Here is an 18,437-nt window from a genome sequence, read left to right as displayed (position 1 = left end):
GTACTTTCGATGCTGATAAAAACATTTCTCTTGTACGACAAAATCAAAACAAATTACACAATTGATACCTATTTTACTTGCTCTCTTAGAATATGGTAGTTTTTGCCTCAAAATCCAAATTTGTGAAAAATCCATATCTGGATTAACCCCTTGGATCGGACTTTTCTTAGGTGGAGTGTAGGAATCGAGAAAATATATTGCTTTAGTATTTCAACTCAAAATCATGCTGAAAAGTCTAACATTACTTGTAAAATTACATTGACGCGGTTATTTCTTAGAAATCGATAAAAACTATGGCATTTATGAGAAGGAAACAGTTAAAGGCTACTTTGCGAGAAACTAGTTAATTGATTCCACTTATTTGACCATTTCTTTTCATCTTTATCAAACAGGGAATCAATAAAGAAAATGCCTCGTGCTAGATTACAAGCTGAAACAGTAAATTAGAGCAGCGTTTAGTTACCATCGTACCGCAAAAGGGTGAAAAAAGTCCGGCTTTGATCCAAAGGGATGGATATTCTGTACAGTAAACCTGTAATAATGCAATTCAAGTGAAAACAGAAAATGTGAGTACTGATATTGATTTGATTCCAAAAATATAACTGCATGTATTTGTTTATTATTGCCAATTTAAAAGTATCGCTTCCTGTGATGTAACGAAAAGCAAAATGTGCCACAGGGAGCCCAACTGTTCCGAGTCAACTTAGAAACGAGATTGTGACTTTACGCCGTCATACTCTTCCATCCTCCACGATAGCAGAAAATTATCTACGTGCGCAAGTAGCCAGAGCTCCAAAGTCGTTGAAACTTTTTATTTGGAGCTCGCAGTTTATGTTCAGCCGGAGAAATTAAGAGGTTCTCCGATGAGTGCGCGCTTATTCAGCGAAAAGCTCTTATAAGGGAATGTATGTAAACACAACAGGGAGTTTGACAATTTCTATCGCGATTTGATTTCAACGTACTGCAAAACCGAATTTTCTTGACCGTATTCGATAGGGGAATAATGTTCGACAATGAATTTCCAGCTGCATTACAGCTATCTAGTATTTTTCACACCCCCTAGAGGTTAGGCCTGTGTTCAAGAGCATGGATGTGGATGGTCCGATAGTCCACATTCAAATCTGCCGTCATCTTCTTCCATCCTGCACGATAGCAGCAAAGTAAACTCTCTACAATGCGCAGGTAGCCAGAGCTTCAAAGTCGATGTAAGAATAAAATTGCAAGTATCGTAATTGAAAAATTAAAAGAAAAAGCTATATATCTGTTTTGGCACTCGTATAATGTGCGCAAGTTCAAAGGCTTTTTATTTTCCACTAAAAACATAAACAACATTTACTAAAGGCCACTATAGTAAGCTTATGGACGAGGAAGTTGCGGGATCCCTGGTTGTTATCTAATCAAAATATGCTAATCATTTTATGTCGAAATGGGTTGCCTGTGGAGTGCAGCAATCCAAGATGGCGGACAAGGTTAACCAAAATCGTTCTTAACAAATTTATCAAATATTACAAAAATGCATGAGTTTAAACTATAATAATTAGTATCATGGCATTTTTGAGCACTGCATGGCTGTCTGGGTATGTTGCAACTACATTAGTACGGCGTGCTTTTAGCAGATTTTATCGCCATTTGACGACTACAGAACTTGAACATCGTCCTCTGTCTGACATCCATTATCAACCTTCAAGGATAACTAGAATGAGTACTAACGCGGTTAAAACCAAACCACCAAACATTCTAGTCTATGCTGGTAGTGGAGAAGAAGGTGGAAGGGATTTCGAGTTCATCAAGGATGTTTTATCACGCATTTTGGACAGGAATAGCTACGTAGTTTATCAAATCGATGATGACAAAGTTCTTCATCACCCTTGGTCGAAAAACTCTGTTTTATTACTAATACATAATACACAGACAATACAAAAGCCGATTCTCAGGAAATTTGAAGAGTATTTGGTTAACGGGGGAAGTATTCTCAGTGTTGGTTGTAAAGATCATGAAAACTTGAGCGGATTATTGGAGGGAGTGACATTGAAACCTTTGGATTTGAAGTGCAGTGATGATTGTACAGTTGAGATCATTACTGACAGACTGGACATTCCATTGAACCAAGTTGATATTCCGAGTGAACCATTCTTCTTTGAAGGTATGAGAAAAGACTTTTTAGCTTGGGTGTATAAATGTTTTTCCATTTCAGACCATGTGCAGTGCTGTTGAAAAATACATATTTATCTGTCTTCTCATGCTCAACTGTTAAACAAAGGAATCATACTTAAGAGAAAGATAATGGTCCAAAGTGGGAAAACATCAAGTCTTGGATATAAAGAGGACTCTCCAAATAATATCTTTTTTTGAATCTGTTCGTGTGACCTTCACAAAAACAATAAAATGTGCTCTATTTTATTCCAGGTATGAGTGACACATTTGAAGTGTTAGCAAACAAGAAAGGGTCTGGTCGACCAATGATAGTGTATTCTTGCAACCAGCAAAGCAAGGCTATCTTGTCTATAGTAGACCTGTTCACATCAAACCATGTTGAAAATAAAAGACAGTTATTGCAAGCTTTATTGAAGAAACTAGATGTGAAATGTGTTTCACAGCAAATACCATGTCTCACTCCAGCATTTTTATTTGCCAGCAAAAAGGTAAACTTGCAATCTAATAGACCTCTTTACCTTCGTTGAAGAAAACGTGTGCGCGTGTTGTGTGCTGTCATAAAGCATGCGGGGGTTGGCAGAACATGAGAGAAGTGTTAGGAGAAGCACGACGCGTAGCGGCACTTCTCGAGTGTTCTGCCAATCCCCAAGTGCTTTATGACTGCATACATCACAGCAAGCAAGTTTTTTATTTCTTTTATAAAATACAAATTACAATAATAGATAGGAATGACGCAACGGAAAGTGTGCGTGTGTGCAATGTGCTCTCCTAAGCACGCACTTCAAACCAATCAGAACGCGACATTCATGACAGTTATTTTATGAAAGCAAATGACACATTTCAGATCATGTGACATTCCCCTGAGAATTGTTCTTTTATGACGAACATGTTAAAATATTTAAAAATAAAAGAATCAACTTCAAAGAGTGGCATCACATGATCTGAAATGTGAACAACAAATAATGAAGCTATGAGGTCTATTAATGTCATTTACAGTGTATTGAATAAACCTCTTTGCCGGTTGGGCATAATGTTTTCCCATTCCAGATCATGTGTCATTGTCTTGAGAATAAGATTCTTTGTTCAAGTTTTAACCACAATTTTGTGTCTTCTCCTAACAACCATCAAACAAACAAACAAAAAAAAAACAATACTCTAGGGAATGATACATGGTAATAATAATAATAATAATAATGATAATAATAAACTCTTCATTTACTGAGGATAGCACTAAATAGCAATATGCTAACAAACCTGTGGCCTTCTAATATATAAACTATGAAGATATGTGTATGTATATGTGTCTGAAATGGGAAATCATTGTTAAATCAGATAAACATGTGATCCACAGAATATTGACCAGCTATTGAAATCCTTACGCCCCCATCTGTCTGATGGCATTTGTAAAGGAAAACAAGTTTCTTTGCTGTTTTGTGACAAAAGCACCACACAAAATATTCCTTTGACAAGAGAAGACATGCTGCCAGTAAACACTGACCATGCTGCACAATGTGGATTTGATTGGGAGATATATCAAGAGCATCTTAATACGAATACTTTGGGACAGATGGTCATATACACTGATGTTATCCCATCTACACAGACTCTACTAGAAGGGTAAGTTTGTCTCCTTCTTCTCCTTTTCCTTCTTCTCCTCCTCCATTTCCTTGTCCTTCTCCTTCAGGGCAGTCACCAGGGGGAGCACAGGGTACATGTCCACCCCCCATAAAAGCTTAAGATCTGTTTTTTTTTGGCTACCTTTTTTTTTGGCATTGCAAATCATTGCCTGTGCACCTCCACTGCAAGATCCCTGGTTACGCCCCTGTCCTTCTAATCTTTCCCTTCTCATTCTCCTCCTCCTCTTCATCTTTGATCTTCATCTTCTTTCTCCCATTCTTCTCCTTTTATTCTTTTTCTTCTCCTGCTCTTCCTCCCTTATAGTCCCTCCATCTCCTTCTCTGTCCTTTTTTTCCTTTGAGTTGCCTCCTTTCATATCCACTTTCCTCATTCTCCTTCTCTTCTTCTCCCTCTATTCATTTTTTCTCCTTCTCATGCTTCTACCCAAGCTTCATGCATATTAGCTCCAGACTTAAGGTGTTGTTACTCAATGTATTACAGTATTTTAGTTATTATGTGATCTAAAACTTAAACTTGCTGTAGGAACTTGACATTTGTGCAGAATATCCCAGAGCAGATTGGTATTGTAGCTGTAACCAGACAGCAAGTCAAAGGGAAAGGTAATTCAGCCAATGACAAGATATAATGTTATACTGCATGTTAAACAATCTAATGCATTTACCATTCCTTGTTGGATCATAGAATAATGCCTAATGTTGGGCTACCTGTGGCAGCTTCTGCCCAGGTCCATGTTCATCATCATTAATCATTATCTAATACAATTCAACATCATTTTGTCTTATTACTTAGGTCGCAGTGGGAATGCATGGCTGTCTCCCATTGGTTGTTTGATGTTTTCCACAGTTGTCACAGTAGAGTTTGGTACTGAACTTGGTTCACGATTACCATATCTACAACACATTGCATCCTTAGCTCTGGTCGAAGCACTCCGAAGTGTAGAAGGATATCAAAAGATCAATGTTTGTCTTAAATGGCCAAATGATATATATTATGGGAGGAATGTCAAGATTGGTGGAGTCGTAGTGTCGTCTACGGCATATGGCAATAGTTTTAGTGCTGTTATTGGTAGGTCATTTTATAAGTGCTTTTATTTTTTCTTCCTTTTTAACCTTTTAAAAAATTGTTAAATATATGCAAATTATATATATAAATTATATTTTACAACCACCACTCCCCGTACAGAGCTCTTGCATGAGGTTCCCTCCACACGCACTTACCACTACGTTCTATATTTACAACATACAAAACTCGACTCCAATGTTGCTTTTTACAGAGGGAGGAAACCGGAGATCACGGAGAAAACCCTAGTGTGGCAAGGGAGAGAACAACACAACAAACAAACTCAACTCACATATGATCCAGTCTGAGCCGGGAATCGAACCCACAAGGCAACCAGTGTAGATCAATTTGGAAGTTGATTTTTGTGGAGAGAGGAAAACCAGAGAACCCGGAGAAAAAAATCCTCAAAGCACAGGAGAGAACAATCAAACAACTCTAGGGCATAGCTTGGCATGGCTCAAACCTGGGTGGTATTTGTGAGAGGCAAGCAAACTTACCCTTAATTGTGCTTAATCCCATAGTAAACCAAACAATAAATAGTCACACTAGCTTGTATTACGTATATAATGTAGCTGAAGTATTAATATTTGATGGGTATATTGATTACAGGTATGGGTGTAAATGTATCCAATAAAGAACCAACGATTTGTATCAATGACGTAATAAAACAATATAACGAAGAGAACAACACACACCTGGCTGAACTATCTCTGGAAATGCTGCTAGCAAGAACAGTGACTTGTATGGAAAATTTGATTGTTGACTTTCAAAAACATGGAAAGGAAGGATTCTTAAGGAAGTACTACAAATGGTGGCTACATAGGTATGAATGAAATGTATGAAAGATAATAGAATAATATTAGTGATGATTACAATTTATTGATTGTAAATATCTTCTTTGATGACCATAATTGTTTATGATTTTAAAAAGAATATTTGGTGTCATCAGTAATCATTAAGAGATCAGTGATGATGGTAGTGATAAATAGTACTGTCACTGTTGTTTAGTGCAGTTTTCGTATGACTGTGAAAAGCTCAGTGCCGTATGCAGACCTTGCCGTGACTGTGATGGTTTCTAGAATTTTTATTTGCTGATTTTTTTCTCGTGCAATGTGATTGGTTTGACAGTGCCTTGACCTTGTGTGACCGTGTCTGCGCCGTGTTTATGCCGTGTTCCAGTTATTTGATTGGATGGAGAGTAAATTTTTGAGCAGTATGATTGGTCTGGCGTAACCCTTGCTGAGTCACGACAGTGTTTGTGCCGTGAGGTTTTCACAGTCATACGAAAACTGCTGACAGCTCGTTTATGATACAGATGAATGACAGCAATTGTACTGCATGAGGAAGATATGTCTATGGTTAATGATTATAATGTGTGATTACACATAACTGTCATTGTTGTTTATTTATTCTAGTGATTCCAAAGTCACCCTGAACACAGCTGGTCATCCTCAAGAAGTTACCATCATTGGTTTGGATGATTTTGGTTTTCTTTTGGTCCAGAAAGAAAGTGGAGAAAAACTATCAGTCCAACCAGATGGAAATACCTTTGATCTGTTGGCTAATTTGATTGCATTCAAATAATGTGCGCCTCCAGACCCCTACCTTCTCCAAGGAGGGGTGTGAGAGGGTATATATATGAGATAAATAGTTCCTGGTGATGTTCAGCAACACTCCTCCATGAAAGGAGGGTGGTTGTTGAATGCCAGACACACCACCCTCCCTTATGCCAGGAATAAATTTTATAATTTAAAAACACTGTCAGTGATAAAAAAGAAATTATTAAATAGCATAGAGTGTAGATTTTAAGAAATTTAGCAAGACATTTTTCAGCAGTGAAAGGAGAACTAGGAAGTCTAGAATAGATGTGATAGCCATGATGGCATTACTAAGGCCATTAGTATTGAATGGGATATAAACCAATAACCTACCACACAAAACACTGATATAATATAATAAACTTTATTTACAGAGGGTGAAGCAATAAACCAGTGAATTATCTAACTTTTGGTCCTCACTACAACTGGGTTGCAGAAAGATGTACGTATCAGTCAATCAATCAATCAATCTTTATTGTGCTCAATAGTTTACAGATATAAATAATAATAGTTGAAATTGCAGGAGATAAGAGCACAGCCAATTAGAAATAGCAATAGCTAATCGAGCTAAGTGGCTGGTCCATGCGGAGAAAATCTATTTGTTGCTGATTGACTAAAGCAATGGATAAGACAAGACAAGACAAAAACAAAAGACGACAAGACAAGATAAGCCGGTGACAAGACAAGACATTAGACAAGACAAAATGGACTGTGCTCCTATCAGCTGGACTAGAAGTGCATCATAGAACTATCAATAATTTGATATTATAGAGGCTTTAAGATTTTTTTTGAAAAGGTTGTAATGCTTTACTGCTAAACTAATACTAGGATTTGTATACTCTACAGTGTATTCATCTTTTGGGTACACAATTGCTGGTGCTATAAATGCTAAAAGGCCAGGCGAGCTTAATACAGTGTAGCTACTACTATGAAAGTTGAAACAAGTGCATTGCTGATGCAACATGTGTTTTAATGTACAAATGTACAAACTAGATAGATAATCTGACCAGAAATGCCTACGTAATAACTCACGCTTACATAAGACCTCCCATGAACCTGACATGCCCTCCTCTACATAGTCTAGATTTCTATTAAAGGGTAGTCAACATCTACTCTGACCTCAGTAATGACAATGATGTAATCATTAGGCTATTGCCATCGGAATATTGGATCAATTTGAATATATATATGTATGAGTTATATGCCACAACACCCATATCATGACATGAATCACAACCCCACACTTTCTAAGAAAACTGTGTCCTTGTTTTCTAAACTAACTAGGGCAATCTTGTTTAGCTAAACTGTCACATCAATAAAGTATAATGCCCTTTCAAGTTTATAATTGTTTGTTTCTAAGAATCTAGATAAATAACTAAGAGTATGAATCACAACTGTTAAGTGCTTGATGGCACATAGTTCAACATCAGAGGTGTCTAAATGTTAATCTACAGTTCTGTAGATCTAATCGAGATGCTGTGATGGTTAAAGCAGCCACGACATTGTTTTGACAAGAATATACCATATGTGGTTGACAGTGCTTTACAACACAGAAGATTGATTATATTAAGGATGTCTGTCCATACTGCTCAGCAAGGGTGAGTTTTCATCTACTTTATTTATTTTTGAATGACCCTTGTGTTTTTGCAGCTGATCATTTGACTCATCAACAGATGATGATTTTGGTTTCCAACACGAAAAGAAAAATGTGGCAAGTTTTTTCTGAAATTTTTCAGTGAAAAAACAAAACAGCAAAAAATTGGCAAATCCTTGGGCACTGTCTCCAATACCCTAAAATGAAATGAAATATTTAAAAAATATTGGCAACTACAGCTGGTGATTTTTGCAAGTTACTGTGATTTTCAATATTCAGCAAACTCAGACATTTCATTAGCCTGTTATGTAATTGTTTTTTTACTGCCACCAGTCAAGAATATAAAAGGTACTGACTGACTGATTATTTTTGTAAAAAATCAAATTACAGCATGCAGCTCAACTACCAAGTTCACAGAATATGGAAAACCACAGTAACTCTGAAGCCAATGACCCTAAAACAATATCTGGGGTGAACTAAGTCAGGGCATGGCTAAGTCACGGATCGAACCCTGAAACAACCTCTGGGCTGATCTAAGTTGGGGCATGGCTAACTCACACATCAAACCCTGAAACAACCTCTGGGCTGATCTAAGTCAGGGCATGGCTAACTCACAAATCAAACCCTGAAACAACCTCTAAGCTGATCTAAGTCAGGGCATGGCTAACTTACAAATCAAACCCTGAAACAATCTTTAGGCTGATCTAAGTCAGAGCATGGCTTACTCATAGATTAAAATAGAATTTAGGGTACTGGGTTTTGCAGAGGGAGGAAAGCTAACCTGAAAGAAACCCTTTGAATCAAGGGAGAGACCCACCAAACTCTACTTGCATGATGCTGAGTCCACGAATCAAAGCTGAGACTCCAGCAGCTAGAGGCAAGAGCTCTACTGACTTAATTCCTGCTTATTTAAATTAATCTTATGATAATATTGAACAAATCTTACCTGCAGATACACGAGGAAATCTAACTTTTGTTGATCAAATTGTTCTGGCTGTTGTACCTGGAGTAGGATGAAACGTAATGTACCCCACATGCGTAGGAAGATAAATATCACAGGAACCAAGGTCAGCTTTCTTTCAGCCCTGATTGCTGACTGCTGGGAAGTATCTGAATTGAAATGTCCACCTCCACGTGTTATCTGTAGGAAATAATAAGATATTTAATGGTAAGATTGCCCCCTTTGCAATATTCTGAATGATTGAGTGTCTGGTCACAAACAAATAGTCTGGGTAAACATTCAAGTACATGTATTAATATCAAATGTATTATTTTGTTAGTGATCACTCAACCAAAATATACATTGCTTGCAACCCCCCCCCCCCCCCCTCTCCCCCACCCCACTCCCCCCAAAAGAATGTCCTACACAGTCCTTTCCCCCCATTCCAAATCCTTTTATTATACTGCTTGATTAAAAGAATTTTTTTATTCTTGGAGTGCAACCATGACTCAAATTCCCTTGAGGTATATATTAATAACAATGAAACAGTTGCTCGATCTAACAAGAGAAGCTAATGAGGAATGCTTTGTTATTGTCAACCAACATGGTGACTTTGACATAACGTCCCCCAAGAATTACATACTAAGTGCAGATGTCACCCAAATGGGATATCACATAAGAAAAGCATGCCATGGTCACGCGTGGTGCCTTCCCTGTGAAAAATTGTGTGTAAGAAAATTTATTAACAAATTTATCAATTGGCCAACACGTGAAAAAAGGAATACAGCCTTAAAGTTTTTAATTAATATTTGTGTACGGAATTTTAGACTGTGGAGGCAGGACTGTGGCATGTTTTTCTGATGTGAAAACCCAGTTCAGTGACATCTGTAGTACAGTGCTCTGAAGCTCCATGTCAATTCATACTCTTGTTTTCATGAAAAAATTCCCCAAAATATCCCCTAAAGAAAGTGAAACCCAGTTCCTGAAACACCTGTCATAAAGAACAGTAATGAATGCCCTTTCAACTTACATCTTTGTGAATATAACATCTCAAAGCTGTGTAGAACACGGCTATCAATATGTAAGTGGCGATTTCCCAAGCTTTGCCAGTAAACAACATCCATAATAATTGCTCTGTTTTGTTCTTGCCCTTGGTCTTGATCCAACACCAGCCAGCAGAGAAATTATTGTCATCATCCCCCAGCGCTCCTTTTCCAAGGGCTATGGCAGTTATAACAAGTGGGATAGCCCAACCAAAGAAGGTAAAAAACAAAAGCAGACGCTCGGCAAGGCTCGGTTTTCTCAACGCCACACTACAGTAAAGATAAATAGCCAAGAATGTTGTCCAAAAGAATGACCACAGACTAGAACATGTCGTAATGAAGCTTTGCGCTTCACATAATAATTTCTCATCATTCCCATGTGAGCTCATAAGAACAGAAAACATGTTACCAAAAGCTGTAAAGAAATCCGCGATCGAGATGTAGACTAAAATCTTACGAGGAGAAGAACGTATCTCTCGCCATGTAATGTAAGTAGCGATGATGCCGATTGCGCCAACCATCGAAAGACTTGCCGAGATTGAGGTTAAAATTTCTGATGCCTTTGTTATGTCTGTTGCATTAGGCATCGCCATGATTAACGAATAATTAACACATAGATTTTGAGAACGAGTTTATCTTGTTTATACCTTGAGGATTAATTCGTGTTCAGATTGATTTCTTGGAATCAAGAAATATTGAAGCATTCACGTGATTCACATCACGCTATCCTTATGACGTATATCTTCCCGCGCTTTGGGCCACTGTACTCCTCCGACTCCTCCCGAGAGCTAGTTTACAAAATAAAAAATAAACAAAACTACAGAAATTTACGTATCTTTCTTCCTTTTTTTGGAAAAGTGAAAAGTCGCCGATTGGAACGAAAGTAAAGAAGTTGTAGCTTTCGAAAGTCCGTTTTGGTATTGAGGGGGGAGGGGGGAGGGGAGAGATATATCTATGGGGGTCGGTTCCAAAAGAACGTGAAGATAAAGCCTCGAAAATGAACGATTGCGTTATTTTTGCTAATAATAATAATGATAATGAATCCTTTATTTGCTGAGATAATTGCTTTATGCTTGCGTAACAGCCAAAGGCGCAAAGTTGATCCAAATGATTCAAAAGGGCGGTTTATTGAATAGGCTCTTCAGATTTAACATTCAGTTAACACGCAGCTCACACTAGTTTTTAGCTAGTTATATCTTTTTATTACTGTGCCTTGGTTATGTTTTCCAGAGATTCTTGGGGAATCCCACATGCATAGTAGTCTGCGTACCTCTTCAAATTTAAAATGCACTGGATTTTATTTACTGCTGGGTCTAATTACACTTGGAATGAGTATGCCTTCAGTACATCATTTGCCATGCCTACACAAGTGGTATAATCACAGATAATTTTCTCAAAGCCATTACCAGCCCTCTGCAGTGACCCCCCGAGCAAAGTGTATCGACTATCTAGTGAACGAACACACTTTCCTTCACCATCGGTTTTGTCCACCCAAGAATACACCCTAATGGAGAAATCCCTGGAACAAGACATGACCTTGAATGCATCAGCATACACATCAGTGATTTCAGAGTTATGATCCATGAAAGAATCTATACTCTTGTTTTTCTCAAGGTGCCACAGGTGCAGACAACATTCTTTCCCAGCTGATATCAGCTTGGAACCAACAGCTGATAATGCAGTGACAGCTCCCAAATGGGGTTTGAAAGTGTTGATGGTCTGTCCATTAGTAATATCCCATATCCTTATGGATCCACTTGTATAACCTGCCACTAACTGGTTGGGATGACTGGGGATCCATGACATGGTCGTAATATTATCAAGTGGGGAATCTAAAGAGAAAATATCTGGACCTCTGAAGCTGTTAGTAGCAAGATTTCGGATATCATAAACTTTAATAGCCTGCATATCCTGAAATAGAGATCCCTTACCAGACAGAACTAATGTATAGCTTCCTTTCAGCTTCATCATGGTTAGATTATGGATAGATGTGTCTATTACATGCTGCGCCTTAGTGGTGTCACGGATATCCCATAATTTAACTGATCCTGAGCGTGATGCTACATAGAGTAGTGACTGGCCAGTGACTTCTTTGCTTGATCCAAATACATCAGGCCCACAGCATAATCTAGTCACTTCGCTACTGTGTGTTTCTTGTAGTTTGATGTTTTGTCCTGTCGTAACGTCCCAGATATTGACCACACCCTGCTGATCGCCACTTGCAAAGGATGTTTCTGGTTTAATGAGAGCGAGCGATGATACAGATGTTTCATGTGCATCACAGTTTTTCCAGACACTCTTTCCTTCGTGTGCATTCCACAGAGATACCATCTTGTCCCGACCACAACTCGCAACAACAGGGCTTGCTTGTTTGTCGATGATATTTTCGTCATATATGTCATTCGTAGTAACAAAGATAGCATCATTTACTATGCCCTTGTGCCCGCGAAGTGTTTTACAAACATAATCCAACCCTGGTCTTCCAGTAGCGGCCCCCTGGTCGATCTTGCACCGTGTGACGTAATACCTATTCCAAGTTTTTTCGCCTGCAACGAAAATGTTTTGCAAAAGAAGCTGAGCTCTTTAGACTGTATTATTTACCTCTTCCCTCCATCTACCACCGATGCAGTAAGCTCTACTACCAGAAATTACGAAAATTTGTTTAAAAACGTCAAGAATGAAGAATTTTCTATGCTCTTATTTTACTTCCGGTTACCTTACCTGGAGTGATGTTCAAGTTGCAGAAGGACCAGCGTTGAAGACAGTGTCTTTTCCACAAACTAGCGGTATTAGCAGCTTCATTCCAAAGCCTGCAAACCTTAGAAGCGTTAACGAGGTCCTGAGGGGACAAATAGGAAAGAATATTGACCACATCGTCAAAGTTTAGAACGTTGCTTCTCACTTCCGCATCCGCCATGTTTATTTGACGCGCGATGCATTAAGGGACACAGGAAGCCCGAGCTAAAGTTACCTCTAAGATCATTTTACAATGCTTGCTTAGTTATTTGTTTGATTTTTATTATATAAATTGGATAATAATTTTATAGAATACAAGAATTCTATCAAACAGTTGTTTTTAAGCTGTTAAAATTTAGTAAAACAAAGGGTGGATATTTTTGGAGGTTTTGGGCGTCCTGTGGCGGGTGGAAATATCCCATGAAGCTTTGCAACATATGTCAGCGGTTTATCCCATTTGGATCAAAATTTCAAGCATTTGAAGGAACTCATTTTCTGCAAATTTTAAGCGAATTTTCTTCCTTTTTTTCTTAAGATTCCATTAGAATGAGTGTTCCGGAGTCAGAACGGTTCGATGGGATGCTGATGGCCATGGCACAGCAGTGTGAAGGAGGAATTCATGAGGTAAATCAGCTGTTTTTGACTTTAATTCAAGACTTTCAAACCTGGCATGCAACACGTGAAACTGTCATAACATGTTCCCATATTCCTGATGGGATTGATTGAATAACGGTGATATCATTTGTTGTTATTATATTAATTGATATTTATTATAATTTTTAAAATTTATGGAATTTACTTATACAATTTGTCCTATTTCAGACCACATGTCATTCCCTTGACAAATGATAGTTCACTTTGCTAAAATTTGATTTAAGTTTATTTACGTAATTATTAAGTATTACTGGTGAACAAAGAAATAATACTCAAGAGAATAACATGGTATAAAATTAAAAGCCATTGCAAATTTAATTAGATCTGTTGTATCGAAAGAGCTCTTTATCTTGGGCATAATGGTTTCTCATTTCAGACCATGTTTCATTGTCTTGAGAATAAGATTATTTGTTCAAGTTGTATCCATATTCATGTGTCTTCTCATGCACAACAACCAATAAACAAAGAAATGATACTCTAGGGAATGACAATGGTATGAAATGGGAAAACATTACACCCAACTTAGACACCTCTTCTCCTTCTCTCCTCTGGCCAATTTTACCAATTAAACGAAGGAGGTCAGAGAAGCAACATAGATACACTTGGATCCAGTCAAACTTATATATATTTTTCCCCTGCAGTTGTTGGATCATTTCTTTGGTTTTCTGGAAAGAAAAACAGACTTTTTTGTTGGTGCTCAGAAAGGTTCAGCAGAAAAAATAGTCACTACAAAATTTCATGAATATGAGAAGAGAGCAGTTCAAGTAAGTGACTAGTCCATAGGGAGACTATAATATAGGTGGTATCGCCTGTCTAGTTCTCCTCAACAGTTTGTTGGAAGCATAATAAATAAAATAATTAAATAAGTGCTTCTACCTATTGTCGACCATTACAACAGGGGTTCATTAAGGGCATGGGACTGGAGAATGTTTGGTAAATTTCCTTTTTTCTTCTTCTTGGAATTATGGTAGAAAATAAAACTTTAAAGCAGTAGTACCTGTGTTCAGAGAACACAGGACCTTGCCTGGTGCCAACTTAATAAGCATTGTCCACTGAATTGAGGTTTGTCGGTTTGTTTTACAATAAAATCTGGGAAGAAAAATATACATCTGTGCAACTAGTTTTCCATTAAACGAACATCGTCCACTGAAAAGGGATTGCTTTACTATAAATATGTAAAGAAAATTTTAATGAAAAGTTTAATGAAGGGTGTTCACTTAAAGGTTTGACTCTAACCAAGAGGGTCAATGTTTTATTTCTTAGAAAAAAGAAAAAGAGCAAAGAGAAGCAGAGGCATTGAGAGCTGCAAAAGCAAAGAAAGCTGCTGAAGAAACTCAACCCAAAATACAAGAAGTAACTGAGGAAGAAGCAAGAAAAATAAAAGAGGAAGAAGACAAAAAGAAAAAACAAGAAAAAGTAGAAGAGAGTGAAGATAAACAAGAAAAGAAAGAGGTATATATATTGGTGTTTTTTTTTATTTACTTGTGTAATAAATGTTTTTTATAAAAGTTTCTGATGGTAAAAATAACTGGGCAAACCAAACTGGCTGCTACAGCCCTGCACCTTCAATAGCACAGTTTTGAATAAATTCTATTTTCTACTTTAGGAAGTTAAAAATGGAAAAGATGAGGATGGAGAAGAGGAGGATGAGGATTCTAAAGGAAAGTTAAAACCAAATGCTGGCAATGGTGCCGACCTTCCAAATTATAAATGGACACAGGTATTAATATTTAGAGATATACAGAAATGTACAGTAATATGTGATTGATGTGCTGTTGATTCAGTAGGTACTGTACAGAATACCCACAAATAATTGCTACGGTAGATACAGTGGTGTCCCAATATCTCAAACCTCTTGGGGATAAGAATAAAATATTTGAAATATTAACAGGTGTTCGAGATGATATCCAGCCAAGGATAAAATGTTGTATAGTGTTTGAATATAGTGTTACAAGTTCCTGGGATGCAGTCTCAAGTTCAAGATAACACTACATGCATATCAAGGGTTTGACCCCGCTTCAGTTAACACAGCTTTCTTATCTAGTTATCAATATGTTACTTATTAAACTCATTAATAATGCATGAGGAAAAAACACAACAGAAATCACAACCGTGAAGAGTTTTGTAAATCAGATACAGAATCCTGTTCATTTGCTTAAATTTTAAGATGGATTTTCTTGGTCAGATTCACTTTTATCTTGAAAATTTTAGCGAAACACAAAGGAACTAACCTAGACGTTTGATAAGTAATCTACAGTATTCATGTCTGTGTTGTATCCAATATATCGGATACAACACGGCCACCCATACTGTATAATATATATTACATAAAAAGCTGGGTATCCAAACTGGGTCTTGCTATATGTATCAGGTATACCTTTTTGTGGCATGTCTGTAAAGTAGCTGTTAGCTAAGTACATTGACCATGGTAAGAAAGGGTTTTGGTATTGTAACTTTAAACTAGCTATTGGTACCAAGCATTTCCCTGTTAAAGGTGATTATGATTAACTGTTTTTATTAACATTTTTTGCAGACTCTCCAAGAAGTTGAGGTAAGCATGGCACACCAACCTTTTAATGTTTTATCACTTTTTCATTCTTGAAATAACTTTTGATTGTAGTCAAAATCATTAAAATGCAAGAACAGTATCCCAGATGCCCTCTTGACAGATTGGCAGCCATTCATTGACTGTTTGTTAGCCGTTAAGGTTATTTAATGTTGAAGTGGGAAGATTTGAAGTTATTACAGTGCAGTTTCTTATAGCTTAATCTTCATATTCTTTACATGAACATCAGATTAAAATACCCTTGAAGGTGGATTTCAAGCTTAAAGGAAGAGATATTGCAGTCGATATACAACAAAAGGTAAAAAAGGGAAACATAAATATTTTTATATATACGCACATAGGCTTTAAAAGCTACAGTGTAAGTTTGCTACTTACTACATTTGAATATTCTATACACACACTGACTCTTGACATGTTGTTTAATGACAGACAGTATTGTCAATATAAAATGTACAGAATTGCTATTTGTTGTAAAATATGAGTTGTGATTGTTATATGTAATTTTTGTTTTGTTTTGTCTACAGCACATCAAAGCTGGGCTCAAAGGCCATCCACCGATCATAGATGGAGAATTACCGAAAAAGGTTTGACAATTCTTTAACCGAGAAAACAAATAAATAAACTCATCAATTTGATATTAATTTGTCATTGTTCATAATCTTTATTCCTAGATCAAGATTGAGGAGTCGATGTGGACTCTGGATAATAAACTGCTCACTATATCCATGGAAAAGGTGATATTATATCCACCCTACATTATTAGGCATTAAAAGATTTGGTAGAATGAATAAATGAATTAATGAAAAATGGACTTGTTTCCCACCTGTGGTACCATGGTTTAAACATCTTGCTCTGTGGAGAAGTGTTGTGTTTGAGGTACAAATCAATGCATATATAGGGACATTACATTACTATGAATTCTTTGATGTTACAACAGGCTAACCAGATGGAATGGTGGTCACAGATCGTCACTACAGACCCAGAAATTAACACCAAAAAAGTTCAACCAGAGAATTCCAAGGTAATGCAATTATTATTGTCAACATCGTCATCATTATTTGTGCAATGATGATAACTGTACACTTGAGTAGCCTGGTTACTGGGCTGGTATTGAGCTTTAAGATAGCACATACTTGTAAAAAAGGGTAAACTATTATTAGTTACCATGGTAACAAAGTAGCCATGATAACATGTTACCATAGTGAATATGATCTGATGTTTCATTGACTGTGGTAACACTACAGTAGTCATGCCAACATAACTGTATTAGCCATGGTAACAATTTACCACAGTAACACCAAAGTCGTCATTGCAACATCACTGTAGTAGCCATAGTAACAGGTTTCCCATCCTTTTTAGTTGGGAGATTTAGATGATGATACTAGAGGCATGGTAGAGAAGATGATGTACGACCAAAGACAAAAACAGGTACAGTAGCTTTACTGTAGGTATACTGAATCACTTTCATACCTTGGAATGCAGTTTATTAACAATGCTCTTGTCGTTGCTGTTTACAGATGGGTCTTCCTACCTCAGATGAGCAAAAGAAACAAGATGTCCTCAAAAAGTAAGTTGTTAAGAATTATGTCCATCTACTTATATTTCTTTTTGTGTAAAGTTAGAACTACTTTGTTCGCTTGATGTCTAATTAAAACAAAAGCCACATGTAATAGTCAGAAATGATGGATCAAAAACATCTGGCCTGCTAGATTGGATTGATAAACACTGATTACTTGATGGTTTTGAACAACTAGTTCTGGTCAAAATTCAAAAAAACACTAGAAATACAGCTAAAAACACATTGCTTTCATGGTTGGAATTTATAGCCTTTTGCTTTTCCTCACTAGATTTATGGAACAGCATCCTGAGATGGATTTCTCCAAAGCCAAATTCTCATGACAATATTAATGTTAAAGAGAACACTTGTTGGTAATCATGAAGAAAAGACGTAGCTTGCACTGCACATGATAAAGACTTGTTGAGGTACTTAATTCCTAGGAAGTTTTAGGGAGAAAATTAAAGACAAGACTGTAGACTGTTGTATCTTGATAATATTGTGCTGCAAATCTGTACTGGGTATGAGTGGGAGGGAAGTAAGATTCTTTTTAGAACTGCTCAAGTGTGATGGCATTGTTTGATTGGAGGAAATGCAGGTAAAGATTCCACCTCATGTAACAGGGTAGTTTGGTAGGAGAACTAGGACGGGAGTATAAATCTTTTCAAAGACTGTGCGAGTGCAAGAGTATTGTTTGGATGAGATCTACAATACATGATTAGAAAGATCATTAGAAGGTATTCAGTATTAATCATTTGCTTTTCTTAAATGTGGTACTGGTTCTAAAGAATGGAATAAAACTTTATGTATACTTAACTCTGACACTAACTGTACATGTACTAATATTAATGTATTGAACCACCACCCACCCTCCCCCATTTGTAGATGATTTCTGGAACT

The 18,437-nt window shown here is 37.1% G+C and overlaps 4 protein-coding genes across 6 annotated transcripts; 2 read left to right on the top strand and 2 right to left on the bottom strand.

Moving 5' to 3' along the window:
* Positions 1-611: 611 nt before the first annotated feature.
* On the top strand, positions 612-7,786 carry LOC116291329 (biotin--protein ligase). Of its 2 annotated transcripts, XR_004196573.2 has the most exons (8): positions 612-2,143; positions 2,407-2,642; positions 3,506-3,771; positions 4,315-4,391; positions 4,582-4,857; positions 5,461-5,674; positions 6,267-6,891; positions 6,973-7,786. XR_004196573.2 is itself a non-coding variant. In XM_031698501.2 (7 exons), the coding sequence occupies exons 1-7, from the start codon at positions 1,546-1,548 to the stop codon at positions 6,433-6,435; spliced, it is 1,836 nt and encodes a 611-aa protein (XP_031554361.2). In that variant the 5' UTR covers positions 612-1,545; the 3' UTR covers positions 6,436-7,786. The 2 variants fall into 2 exon arrangements, 1 of the variants encoding a protein (XP_031554361.2); XM_031698501.2 differs by having other exon boundaries at positions 6,267-7,786.
* On the bottom strand, positions 6,798-10,863 carry LOC116291332 (G protein-coupled receptor 157). The gene is made up of 3 exons (XM_031698505.2): positions 10,014-10,863; positions 8,990-9,184; positions 6,798-8,240 (listed from the first exon to the last, which is right to left on the bottom strand). The coding sequence occupies exons 1-3, from the start codon at positions 10,617-10,619 to the stop codon at positions 8,016-8,018; spliced, it is 1,026 nt and encodes a 341-aa protein (XP_031554365.1). The 5' UTR covers positions 10,620-10,863; the 3' UTR covers positions 6,798-8,015.
* On the top strand, positions 9,077-18,353 carry LOC116291333 (nuclear migration protein nudC). 2 transcript variants are annotated; one of them, XM_031698506.2, is made up of 13 exons: positions 9,077-9,211; positions 13,298-13,386; positions 14,058-14,180; positions 14,680-14,868; positions 15,023-15,136; positions 15,950-15,967; positions 16,212-16,280; positions 16,507-16,566; positions 16,654-16,716; positions 16,920-17,003; positions 17,342-17,410; positions 17,500-17,549; positions 17,830-18,353. In XM_031698506.2, exons 2-13 carry the CDS (start codon positions 13,309-13,311, stop codon positions 17,879-17,881), a joined length of 969 nt encoding a protein of 322 aa, XP_031554366.1. In that variant the 5' UTR covers positions 9,077-9,211; positions 13,298-13,308; the 3' UTR covers positions 17,882-18,353. The 2 variants fall into 2 exon arrangements, with proteins under 2 accessions (XP_031554366.1, XP_031554367.1); XM_031698507.2 differs by lacking the exon at positions 9,077-9,211 and adding an exon at positions 10,420-10,514.
* LOC116291331 (uncharacterized) lies at positions 11,135-12,957 on the bottom strand. Its single transcript, XM_031698504.2, has 2 exons — positions 12,748-12,957; positions 11,135-12,572 (listed from the first exon to the last, which is right to left on the bottom strand). The coding sequence occupies exons 1-2, from the start codon at positions 12,941-12,943 to the stop codon at positions 11,344-11,346; spliced, it is 1,425 nt and encodes a 474-aa protein (XP_031554364.1). The 5' UTR covers positions 12,944-12,957; the 3' UTR covers positions 11,135-11,343.
* Positions 18,354-18,437: the final 84 nt, after the last annotated feature.

This window comes from Actinia tenebrosa, unplaced genomic scaffold, assembly GCF_029948245.1.
Source record: "Actinia tenebrosa isolate PJP-AT-01 unplaced genomic scaffold, QUT_ActTen_1.0 PGA_scaffold5__44_contigs__length_20552954, whole genome shotgun sequence".
Taxonomy (NCBI): Eukaryota; Metazoa; Cnidaria; class Anthozoa; order Actiniaria; family Actiniidae; genus Actinia; species Actinia tenebrosa.
The sequence above is the reverse complement of the archived record's forward strand: the minus strand, read 5'-3'. Positions and strand labels throughout refer to the sequence as shown.